Source organism: Pinus tabuliformis, chromosome Q, assembly GCF_031772625.1.
Source record: "Pinus tabuliformis cultivar Carrire ecotype Pingquan chromosome Q, CPIR1, whole genome shotgun sequence".
NCBI classification, from domain to species: domain Eukaryota; kingdom Viridiplantae; phylum Streptophyta; class Pinopsida; order Pinales; family Pinaceae; genus Pinus; species Pinus tabuliformis.
In genome coordinates, this window is record NC_142296.1 from 1,005,248,134 (window position 1) to 1,005,261,220 (window position 13,087).

Genomic DNA, 13,087 nt, shown 5'->3' on the forward strand with positions numbered 1-13,087 from the left:
ACTTTGAAGCTTTTCTAGCAAGTTCAGTATTTGAGACATTGCCAAAGGAGACATAGGAGTTGTTTCATAGCATCATGTCGATGCCCGCAGAAGCTATGGATACCAAAGCAATGACAGCCAAGGGGGTTGTGCCAAAAGTTGCTAGGGAGGTAGAGGGAACTGCTCCAAAGGTTACAGAGGTATTGGCGAAAGTTCCCAAATCACCACCAATGCCTATACTGAAGCCGACCCCAACCAAGGAGAGTGTGAAGGAAAAGAAGGGCAAGCAGGCTGCGATACCAATGCGTGCATCGCTGAGAAGAAACCCACCGAAGGATAAGCCCACCGTATAGGACAAGGGAAAAGCCATTAACTTGGAGTTGGAGGAGGAAGAAATTGAGGACATCTAGATGGATGGTGAGGAACTCGGGGTAGAAGTGGAGGAAGTTGAAGTCCAGGGTGCTAACCCTATCACTAATTTTCCCGAGTACGTGCCTTCGTGCAAGGGCAAGACCAAGGTGCCAAAGGACATTCACGAGAGCAAGGTCCCCTTACAAACCCCTCTGCTGCCAGACGAGATTTCCTTTGAAGGACCGCACTTGGGGTAGGTTCATCTATTAAAACTAGAATATTGGGATTTAGGTGACCATGAGAAGTTCCCGCACTTAGCGACCGAGCAGCTGATGCGCCGCATTATTGACACAACCACCGAGATGACTGCATTGGAATCACAGAAGTGGTTCAAGGGAGTAGACAAGGCAAGTCTTCTCAATTTGCTATTGGTTTCGCACTACAATCGCACCCCCATTACAGTATTGGTCATCAAGCAGATGCTATGCTTGGTGCACGATGGGTGTCTGTGGCTGGAGGAGCCAATACCCATCACCGACAGATTGATCCATAAGATCACGTGGCTGCCCTACATAGGGGAAAATCCGGCAATGATGTTTGGTGGAAAAGGTGGTGAGAAGGCCCTCGTAGTGGCCATGAAGGAGAAATTCAAGCTCATGAAGAAACCATGAAGCTATGCAACCCTCCAGTCGAGGTGGCCAAGACGATTTTGGCATGAAAGGTTATGAGGAAGTGTTAGATGAAGTCTTGGCACCAGTCGTCGCTCTTGCAGCCTAATGCACTAAAGGAGTCTAGTTTAATTGGGTGTGTTATCTCTATGGTGAGTTCCTTGCGAGCTACCGTGAGGCACAGGATCTCAGCAAGACCTTCCACTATGCGTGGCTTTTACTGTCTACTATGCTGGTAGCCTGGGAGCTACCGAAAGATAGTCAATTCCCCTCGGTCACGTCGGACCTACCAGAAGCAGTGAAGTACGTTTCGCTGTGGAAGACCAAGGATGCTCAGTGCATCAAGGATAGCAAGATCTTCTGGTTCTTGATGGAGATGAACATCCGCATCGCTATCAATTAGAAACCGCAGTTGTCATCTACTGTGGTTTCCAACCTGCATGGGTACGTGGAGTTCAATGCAAACTTTCACCGTGTGTCAATCACGGCACGGAAGGACCTTGCAAAAACATGGTATGACTTGCCTTACTTGGCAACGGATGACGCAAATGATGCAGTACTTGATCGTTGGCCGACAGAGTGGTGCACTACCTCAAACTTCGTGGTGGGGGCGAGCAATTCAACCACGCAACACAAAAAGGAGGACGCCAAGCTCAAGATGGCGCAGCTAGCCAAGAAGAGGAAGAAGGAGGTCGCTGACAAGGCCCAGGTAGAGCCCGATGCTACCTAGCAGAGGGAAAAGTAGACAGGAAAAATAGAGCGTGGCTTTGAGAAAGGTGCGAGGTCAACTTCACCTGAAACAAAGGAAGAAACGGTTAAGAAAACAGAGCAGCATAGCGCAAACCCATAGACAACGTCAGACCACATCTAGCATTTGAGGGAACAAGAGAAAGTGGGGTCAACGAAGAAATCCAAGGCCACTAAGGCATCGCTGGACCCAATCACCCTCACAGAGGGAGATTTGCATGAAATTGGAGACACGATGCGGCCTTGTGGGATGTCACCGTGGAGGCACTATAGCAGTTCGAGTAGCAACAACAACTACTATTAGGGGCCATTCAGACAAGTCTGCATAAGCTATAGACCCACGCATCACAGGCTAGCACGGTGTCCACCAGCCTCGGTATCGGCACTTCAAAAGCTGCCGAGATACTGCGTGCGAAGGTCTCTCGTGCAATAGTGCTGTCGGATGGACCATTGGCCACGTAAAATGAAGCTGACATTCCCATTGTCAGCACCCTCAAGGGAGTGGGGTTGAACTTGGAAGTGCTCCCTGGAGATGCACTACACCTATTGCAGGATGGAGTGATCACAGACCTGAGGGCCCATGAACAACGCATTTTACAAGTGATCAACAAGCAAAAGATTAATAATGAACAAATGGCCCTACAATGAGACTCTGCCATCACCATCGTGACCGAGGTAACCAACCGAAACAAGTGCATAGTTCAGGTCATGGAGGAGGCATGCCGAATGGTCCTAGAGTTGGCCATTCCTGAGGAAGAACCGGTCAAGGTGCACATTCACAAGCTTGCTACAGGGGTGTGTGACGCTCGCACATAGATGGCTAGGGTTCAGCTGGAGTTGAACCTACAGATTATAGATCTACAATTGAAGGCTCAACCTTCAACTCTGCCAAAAGTAAAGGAGCAACATGCAACCACTGTCACAGAGGTGATAACGGCGGTAGACAGTGCAATAGGAGACTGCACACAACTTTTTGAACAATCGTTCGAGGTCCTGATGAGCATGCAAGAGGACCCTAATGTACAATGGCTGGAGACAGAAGCGCGAGAACTACAACAATGCTATGACGAAGTAAAAGGTACAACACAAACCATCGCTCTCACACAGAGACTTGCGTAGCCGCAGGAGGCCAAACAATTGAAAGAATAGGTAGATGCAGCACAGCACAAGGAAGCAGTGTTGAAGGTGTGATTGAAGCCCTAGCTGGATGAGGCTTATTCGGTCATGGCCTCTATTGGAGGCAAGCTTGCTAATCTGCAAGCTACTTAGTAGAAGCTTCAGGCTGACAGTTTAGGACCAGTGATGGAGCAGTTGGTTGAAGAAGCAAAGCAAGCGACTGCACAGTGCACCGCTGAGGTTTCCATCATATAGGTTGAGCTAGGTGGTCTTTCCACCAAGATCTGTGCGCCCACAGAGTGACTCGAGGGTGAGTCACCATGTTTGTGTTGGGGAGCTGTTGGGAATGGGTTCCCCTAAGGACGGTTTTGGGGTTAAAAGCCCATGTTTTTGGACAATTTTTGTAATAAAGTTGTAAAGTCTCTGCGTTTTGTGGTCATGGAGCGTGAAGGTGTCAACAGTCATAAATGGTTGTTTGCCCTTATTTTGTAAAATGTAAAGTTGGTTTTAAAGACCCACCCATGGTCTGCAGACCATGGGATTGTATAAAAAAGGAGCTAAGTAAGCAAGCTCTAGGAAGTAAGTTGGTAGACAAGTTTTGGAGTCTTGGTAGAGAATTCTAAGTCTTTCAGGTCTTAGCGTAGGTAGAGGATCTGTGGCTGAGTGCGCAGAGGCCTAGGGTGGAAGTCCATAGCTGAGTGCGCGAACCACTGTAGTTTTGTGAGCAGGGCGGATAGAGTCTGTATTAATCTGAAGATATCAAAAAATAGAAGTATTCTGCAAATTCTGTGTATTTATTTCTTGTTAATGCATCTGGTTATATTTCGGTTTAAGTTTGATTTACTATGTTCATGTGATGCACGAATTTATGTGATTGTATTGGTTAATTGAACGCAAGTAAGAATATTAGTTTACGCAGTGCTAACTGTGATTGTTTAGTAAGATAAGTAAAACACTTAAGATAACTAGGGAACCTATACAATACACTATCATAGCAGCGCGAAAGTACCTGGATCGTGGGTTAAGGCTGCACGAAGGTCAATTGTACACCTTCGCGAAGGTACTGAAGGGCAGAATAAAGGGGTAGACTGACAAAGCCCTAAAGCTTAGTGACCTGTGAGAAAGTAGAAACAGAGGGTATAAACCAACATCACGACCATCTCAAGGTGCGGAAACTTGGTTCCAGCATCCCCCCATACTGCTTCAGGTGAGACTTTGGTCTGCTCTGCAGGGTGATGCCAAAAGGGCCAATAGTGTAGGTATCTGTTTGGCTAACTAACATTGAACCTGGGTCAGGCCCCACCAAGCCAACAACGTGCTAAACGCTTCTTCGATTTCCTCGTTCTCACTTTGCCCAAACTCTACTGAGATTAAAAGTGACTGTTGCATCCATCATTCAAATCTAGGCCTTTCCTCTCACCTAATGATTTGACATACCTAAGATTTCACTATTGACTCCTTGTTTTTTCTTTTACTTTGTACCTTCTCTATGGAGGGTGCAACCATACAGTTCCCCTAATTCAAATCCATCTTTTTGCGTGCAGCTTGTATACATCCAAATACAAACAAATGGTACTTTCCTTCGTTTACTGTAGAAATTGTAAATACATAAGTGCTTAAAATACTCTGAGTAAATTACAACCAGACTTTTCCTCATAGAACATTTACACATTTTTCTCATAACTCGGAATTTTCTATCTAATGATGCAGAAATAATTAGTATTTTCTCATATTGCAATTTCTCTAAACATAATGTTCAATATTAAGAATAATGATATAAATAGTAATCAAAAACCAGCAATTCAGTTTGGAAAAATTGTGGCTCAGAAACACCGATCCACCCAACCTTGAATCAATTTTTGATTCCCTGAAGATAAGATGATCTTGCCTAACATCAATAACCTCTATTGATTCTCAATAATGTCTTTTTAACATTATTCTTCCCACATATTTTTCCTTGGTAGTGTCCTGCCTTCTGATCTGTGTCCCTTTTAGCCTAGGTTTTTCTTTAATTTTTCCTTAAAAAATTTGTTTGCAACTCTTTTCTCAGTGTTTATCTCCCACCGAGTATATATATATATATATATATATATATATATATATATATATATATCTTATTTAAAAAAAATTAACTCAAATTTGTTTTACTTCGGATTCAAGCAAATATTTTTACTCTATTGTTTCCACCTCTACAATTTCCAGCTACATTTCAAAAAAATATTTATTTATTTACATCAGTTTTCTTGATGCTCAACTTATCATAACTCATTGTCAAACATACTAATAATAATCACATATATAAAAAAACAACCTTTTACCATAGGGCGGACTTACATTCTCATTGGCCGGATTGGTGTTGTCCATTTGCAATCAAGTCATTTAGCCAAGCCTGTGATTTAAATTGTAATTATTATATTCGCCGAGCAGCTTATGTTTTAGATTGTAATTCTTTTTAAATAAACATGCTCATGTGGTAGGGTGGATTAGAATGACATTTCGCTAATAAAAATTTATCCTAATCAAAATTGTTGCTGTAATAGGATTTCAAAAGAAAAATAAAATTCAAACAAACCATACGTAAAATTCGAATATGGGTAATTTTCAAACAATAGAAAATATTATTGTCCGTTATAAAGCTTAAAATAGCATCTTGAGACTCAATAATTATTAAAAAAAAAAAATCTAAAAGTGCCAAACAAATAAAAAACACGTTTTGTAGTGATCACACAAACAGCCGATGTTGTTTCTACACCTGCAGAACATAAATTGTAGATGCTTTATAATAATATCGCCCATCTATTATTTAACATGGTATTAGAAAGAAACACATGGATTATGTGTTTTAACATGTGAGGTAATGAAGTAGGGATAACATTTTCTTTTCTCTTATTCTTTCAATGTCTATGATAATAAAAAAAACAACCATGCCTAAACAATTTCAAAGAGTTAATGTTTGTATAAATATGTTTTTATAGTAATGTTCATTTGATGTTTTTTTCCAAATTAAGAAAATTTCTCGTATGATAATTAGATTGTCAACTACTTAATAATTTAATATAATAAGGCATTCCTCGACATAAAGGTTCAAAACACAATTACTAAGCAAATGTTATTCATTCAAAAAGTTTGGAAAATAATAAAACATAGAATATATCATTGCATTATTGTCATTTTATTTTGATATTTATTTTATATATATATAATTTGTTTATTTTTATAAAAAAATATTATTCATTAATTTTTGGAGAAACACATTTTATACCTTAGTATAGGGCGAAGTGCAAATATGTACGTATAATAAAATAATAATAAAAATTAATGTGGCTCTAAATAAAAATGAAACAAAAGCTATAATAGAATTATTTGATGGTTTTAATAGTTCTTTTATTATATATGTTGAATTTGAATGGATCATAAATTTACCTTCAACACTTTTTTTAACCATATTAAAATTATTTTAAATATCTTTACTCTTTACTAAAGTCAATACCATTTCCATTGAAGAAAACGTTAATTCAACACAAATAATAGAAAATAGTGCTCCAAAATCTATGAAAAACCATATCCTATAGATATATAATCATCTTTGAAGATATAAATACTTTCATGTGAAAGTTGTAATATTTGAAAATATTAATTTGATGTAGCTTTATTATAATTTTTGTTATTATGCCATCTAAAAAACATCATTAAATCTAATAATAATATTAGAAGATTAATAATCATACTAAAATTATTAAATGTGATATTAATATTATTAAATTTAATCACTTTGGATTAATACAATATCAAATTTGTTATATTATAATATATATTAATATATCATGATATATATTAACTATAGATATATTTGGGAGGGAAGAACAAAGAAACAGAGTGATAGAAGAGGAGAGAAAGAGGGACAAAGAAGAGGAGATAGGGAGGAGAGAGAGAGAGATGGAAGAAGAAAGACAGAGAGAGGAAAGTGGAGAGAGAGAGAGTGACAAAAGAGAGATGGAGAGATAGTGTATGTTAGGGGTGAGATAGGAGACAAAGGAGAGATGGAGAGGAGAGAGAAGGAGAGAGAGAGGGAGATAGTGGCAAAGTTGAAGGGATGAGATTGAGAGAGAGAGAGAGAAATGAAGGGGAGAGAGAGAGGAAGGCCGGAGAGAAAGGGAGAGAGAGGAAGGAAGAGAGATAAAATTAAAAAAGAAAAAAAAAAACTACTATAACGTTCACAGTCACTATCATTGAAATCCAAATAGATAAATATACACACCACTCAAAGCATCCAAACATAGACGTACAAACCATTCAAGGCAAGCAACATACACTAAATTAAAGAAAAGAAGAGGACAACGGGAGAGATCGAGATAGAAATTTAAAAAATCAATTGTAACATTCACAAATTCACAAACAATACCGTTGAAATCCAAATAGATAAATACACAAACCACTCTAACCATCCAAACATAGATTAAATTAAAGAAGAGAACAATATAGTCATGTCCAGCAAAGAAAGCATAATGTAAATTTCAAAATATGAAGTTTATGTCAATCATATACATAATAATGATAATCTCAAAATATGACATTGTTGCTCTCAACTGAAACTAGTTTAAATCCATCTAACTCAGATATATCATAAACTGAGAAAGATCAAATCCCTCTAAATGTAAACCGTTACCAAACTCTACCCTCCAAAAAATTCTTGAAAATCAACCTCCCACACCTTTGACTTTGATTTGGGTTGGAAGGGAAATATGCCCCCGAAACAACAAAGGTCGAAGTACCTCTTCACATCTAGTAAATTACTATTATCCCTTGAAACCCACTTTACATGCAGTAAATTACTATTATCCAGTAATCCTACCTAGCGTCCAATTCACTAATGGTGACATCATTTATGGAGGGAACCAAAGGACTGTATGTAGAGGCAGACGAAACGGATGATGCGGTGGCAGACGGCCGTGACTGCTGAATCCCACTGCTAGAGCTGCCGGCTGTGGATCCTCCGTGGCCGCTGTCACTATTTTTCACAAATGCGGGCTTTGTGGGATCTGCTAATGTCACAGGAGCGCTGGAGATCATCAATATAACATTAGACATGTTTGGACGGAGGCCTGCATCAGCTTGCGTGCATAGAAGGGCAACATGAATGCATCTTAAAGCTTGCTCCTGCCTGATTGTTTCCGCCAATGTCGAATCTATCATATCTGGAAGACATCCTCGCTTGTATAATCTCCATGCCTGCATTACAAACATCCAAAGAAAATACTGTTGCTCATCTCCATTTTCTGCATTACAAAAATCTCCATTATTTGCAACCATTGTTGCTCATACACAAAAGTAATCGCGATCCATTGAAATCTTACCCATTCTAATAGGCTTTGCATTTCATCCGGAAAATTTCGTTGAGTGCTTTTCCTTGCACTCACAATCTCAAGGACTAGCACTCCAAAACTATAGACATCAACCTTTACTGATAGTTCCCCCCGCATTGCATATTCTGGAGCCATGTAACCGCTACATACTCCAACGAATTTCCTCAAATGAGTGGGGTGTTTAATGTGGGTAAATCACACGAATCCATAAATGTAAATTGTTCATAAATTGAATTAGCAAAGGGTAGAGGTAAATATTCTCACCATGTCCCTAATAAGTGTGGTGATTGTCGCTAAACCACACTATTGCATAAATGCTTAACTGCTGATAAATTGCATAAGGGAACGGTAGAGGGAAATGTTCTTACTATGTTCCTGCAGCTTTTGTTTGGATGTGAGTCTCGTCTTCACGAAAGAGTCTTGCTAACCCAAAGTCTGCTATCTTCGGATTCAATCTCTCATCAAGCAAAATGTTACCTGCTTTAATGTCTCTATGAATGATTCGCAATTGTGAATCCTGGTGAAGATAAAGAAGACCACGAGCTATACCCGTTATGATGTTGTAGCGTTTATGCCAATCAAGATGCCTCTTCTTCTCTGGATCTGTATTTGTATTTCAAGAATACCAAATTTGAAAACTCTTAAATAATCAATCCCATCAAATTTATAAAGGATTTATCATCTTTCTCTCACCCATTTAAAAAATCCGAAGTGACCTACCAAACAGAAAGCTGTCAAGACTCTTGTTCGGCAAATACTCGTAGACAAGTAACCTTTCTCGTCCCTCGGCACAACACCCAAGCAGCTTTACAAGATTTCGGTGTTGAACATTGGCCACAAGCTTCACTTCATTCATAAACTCTCGTTTGCCCTGTCCAGACGTTACAGACAGCTTCTTCACTGCTATTTCTATTCCGTCTCTGGTTGTTCCCTGAAAGAATCAGTCCCGTTAACAACCTAGTGAAAAACCCCTCTTCGTCTTCATGTGATGTCAAGTCATGCAATTTCATGGGTTAGAAACAATAATAGATACATACATACCTTGTATACAGGACCAAACCCTCCCTCTCCAAGCTTCTTGTTTTCATCAAAATTATCCGTTGCTTCTATGAGATCTTCTACGGTGAAGAGAGTTTGCGTCTGCTTCAGTTGCGTCGATTCTGGATCACTCTCACGTGTTTCTGTGTACACCCAAAAAAGGGTTAATAAGAATTTAATTTCATGAGATTAACATAAGTTTGGTCGTTCGAAACACAGGCCAAAACTCCAGATTCTACCTTCATTCTGCGCACGGGTTCCTCGCCTCTCTGAGATAGATGATTTCATTTTCCTCCATATTGCAAACAAACAGGCCATTAACACTAGAAGCACGCCTCCCACAATCCCCATTATTATGGGTAATGTTTTTGAAGAGAAACCATCTGTAGAATAAGATCATGGAATACATGATATTATTATATATAAAAAAAGAAATTACAATCAAATTGTATAATCTACAAATCATAAAGCCGAATGCAGCAGTGAGAGATTACTTGATATGGTGGATGAAGTGCCATTAGCCAGAGGAGCAGCTACTGTGGGAGGGTTTGCACCCGAGGGGGCGGAGGATGGAGGTGGACTAGCACTACTGGTGTCAATGAAGGGGTATATTTCATATCGGACCAGGCAGCTTCCAAGCAATGCTCCTCGGCTCATAGAATAATCGTCGCTGACGTTGTTTATTGCGGTTTGCAAACAAGATCCGCAGTCCGTGATGGATAGATCTCTCCAACACTGAACTTCACCGTAAACGGTGCCATTAACAGAATATGTAGCTGATCCTTGAGCGAATCCCTTCTTTGTAAAATTGCAGGCCTTATAATACAGGTTGAAAAGGAGATTTGAAGTAGCGGTCTTAAAACTATTTATATCACCACTACTAATATTGCTACTGTTCACCAGACGTTTATACACAGTGGTGTCTAGAACTGAGAAATTAGAGTTCTCGTATCGCAGGTAGCAGTTGTCCAGCAATAGTCGACCACCTCTTTTCTGTGGGCAAAGTTGGCGAACGGTTTCGTTTGCTTTCTGTGAACAGGTTGAACAGTTTTGTTCAGATATGTCACCTGCGCACTGGAGGAGGCCATAGATTCTGTCGAGATTTTGTCCATACGAAGAAGTGTTGAACCCTGTTTGAGGTGTATTATTCACCAGATCACCCATTACCCTATTCAAATTGCTGGAAAATGTACTTCCATTAGCGTAAGTAGGATGATCATCATCGCACAGATACGGTGGCTGCGAATCTGATAAAACTGAAGTAAAATTGCTCATGAATAATAAGGCAATCAAATGAAAGAAAATAGTTGCCTGCTTATAAGAATTAGCGAAGTATAAACAATTATACTTATCGAAGTTCTTCATAATACCATCAGATAGACAAGAGAGTCGCAAAAATCGATGTAATTGCTCTGAAATCGTAGGCGACCTTTAAGATACGGAAACACTAAACTAGGAACTAGGAATTGGAACGTGCGAGCATACGGCATTTTCTAAGTTATAATTTTATTATAATTTAGTTAATTTTTAGGATAGTTTTTAATGTTAGTAATTTTATATGTATTATGATGTAAGTGCTTTTATACATAGATATTTATTTTATATATTTGAGTTAGCATATGAGTTAGACATATATATATTTAAAAAAATCATGTAACAAGATTTTTAATCATGAGATTCACTTCCACTTTATCATGAAGATTTTTAATTTGTTTGTTAAAATATTATGGAAAATACCATAGCTTATGAGTACCACATGCCCAAAAAACCATAAATCATTTCATAATCAAAATATTTTATTTAATTTTATATCTTTTTTTTTTATTAAGTACAAAAATAAAAATCATATAATTATCTTTGAGATAAATCTCAATTCTTTACTATTAAAAATATTCTATAAATATTTTAAACAAAATAAATCCCTATATCTGCCTATTGATTATTAAATTAAAATATTAAAAAACCTATTCTAAAATAAACACCTCTCTCACTGTAAATATTGCAAGTTCCATGGTGGTCTTCTTATTCTTCGATAAATTTTAACATATATACATATACGTGTAGAGTTGTAAAATAAATACAATATTTCACTTAATTGGAGTCACCAAGATACTTGTCGAGAAATCTTATAATTATTGTACATAATATAAAGTTAGATGAAATGAAGAGTTTTGAGGAAGACGAAGAGTCTTTCATGAAATGTGAAGTGAATATATATTTTTCTTACATATATGAATGTTTGATTCAATGGAAAATCTAATTCCCATGTCTAACAGTGGAATTAGAATACGCCTTAACTTTATGATTCTTGCTTAAAATCATGTTTTTGATTTTTTTCTTGTAAATCTTCTTCTTTGTTATTCTGAGCTTTGCTCACGAGTAGTTTTGATCCCATCATACATGTCTCCAACATTTGGTGTGCATGTATAAACACCTCTCTATTTATTCTCATGCACTATCAAATTATGTGTCACACATTTGATTCAAATCCTCCTCTCTCTCTCTCTCTCTCTCTCTCTCGACATTGAAGAAACCCTCATGAAATATCTCTCTCTCTCATATCCATAACTCATTGTTCATGAAAATTATTTCTTTATGTACATTTCGACTTGTCCCGCACCCATTTGTAACTCCTAGCATTTGTTAGGCTCTTCAAGCTTGGCTCTTCTCATCCTTATGCATGAACTTTTCCTCTTGAAGCTCTATAATGTGAGAAATCCATATTAGCATTGCTTAAGATCTAAACCCTCGCGGGGAAACCCCTCCATGTCCCACCTAGTGCATAATTTCAAGTTTTCTCCTCCCATGAAGGGAGGAATTCCCTTCACTCCTACATATTTTGGATTGTCTTCATTATGATAATCGACATCATGAGCATTGTTTGGTCAATGGTCAAGAAGAATCTTCTACTTGGTCTCATCACTATGCAATATTCGCATTTTTATAACTTACACGTCATATAATCAATTCTTAGAAGATGCCATATTCCCTAGTCATTTCCATCAACAAAATTTGGATAGTTATTTCAATGAACAAAAGCCATTATCTTGTTTCTCTAAATTGAAAATGCATTCTCTAATCTCCAGTTTTGGCATAGTGCTAACTAGAAAGAAGAACTACGAAGAGTGGTCTAGAAAGATCAAACACACTCTAATATTTAATGATTTGTAGGATGGAATATGTCAAGGAAAAAATAACACTAGTAAAGGAGAGGAGGATAGTGGACCTAACATGATTACATCATGGAAGGAGCTATCCATATGGAAGAATAAAAACATGAAAGAATATGGCATAATGATTGCAATAGTAAGTGAAGAGGTGAGCCATCATATTTTTCCCATTGAGTATCCTTATGGTGCTCTGAAGAAATTAAAGGATTTGTATGACTCGCACTCAAAACTAGAACTTTTACAACTACAAGTGAAGCTCTCCACCCTAGATTCGAAGGATGATGATACCATGGATTTAATATTTGAGATAAAATACATTATGCATGACATAGGTTTCGTTGTAGAAAACATAGAACCTCTCATCACAACCTTCATCAAGGTCATCTACCCTACATATTCTCACTACCTTGAATTCCTGCAAGCTACTGATCAATTAAAGTTCATTACATTTGACTCTTTGGTGGAGAAAGTTGTATAACGTGAGGAAGAATTAACAAAAAGAAAAAGACAACTTCGCACACTAGAGAGATTGTGTGCCTTCCTCATAAAGGGAAGAATATAACACCATCCTCCCACACTTACCCAAGCTTATCGATCCACTGGTTAAATATGTAATGAAGAGTTACTATTATATGAATCAACTCCCTAAGCACAG

At 38.1% G+C, this 13,087-nt stretch overlaps 1 protein-coding gene across 1 annotated transcript; it reads right to left on the reverse strand.

The window, feature by feature from the left end:
- Nucleotides 1-7,447: 7,447 nt before the first annotated feature.
- On the reverse strand, nt 7,448-10,537 carry LOC149222880 (cysteine-rich receptor-like protein kinase 15). The gene is made up of 7 exons (XM_089387707.1): nt 9,757-10,537; nt 9,502-9,645; nt 9,266-9,405; nt 8,945-9,155; nt 8,593-8,827; nt 8,216-8,366; nt 7,448-8,090 (listed from the first exon to the last, which is right to left on the reverse strand). The coding sequence occupies exons 1-7, from the start codon at nt 10,535-10,537 to the stop codon at nt 7,710-7,712; spliced, it is 2,043 nt and encodes a 680-aa protein (XP_089243833.1). The 3' UTR covers nt 7,448-7,709.
- Between the last annotated feature and the right edge of the window lie 2,550 nt (nt 10,538-13,087).

Excerpts from the sequence above, each read along its gene's own strand:
- LOC149222880 (XM_089387707.1), bottom strand. The coding sequence starts at position 10,537 with ATGAGCAATTTTACTTCAGTTTTATCAGATTCGCAGCCACCGTATCTG. Across the intron at positions 9,156-9,265 it reads GGTTTGGTCCTGTATACAAG|GGAACAACCAGAGACGGAAT; the intron begins GTATGTATGTAT and ends TGATTCTTTCAG. Across the intron at positions 8,091-8,215 it reads TGCAAAGCCTATTAGAATGG|GCATGGAGATTATACAAGCG; the intron begins GTAAGATTTCAA and ends TTTGTAATGCAG.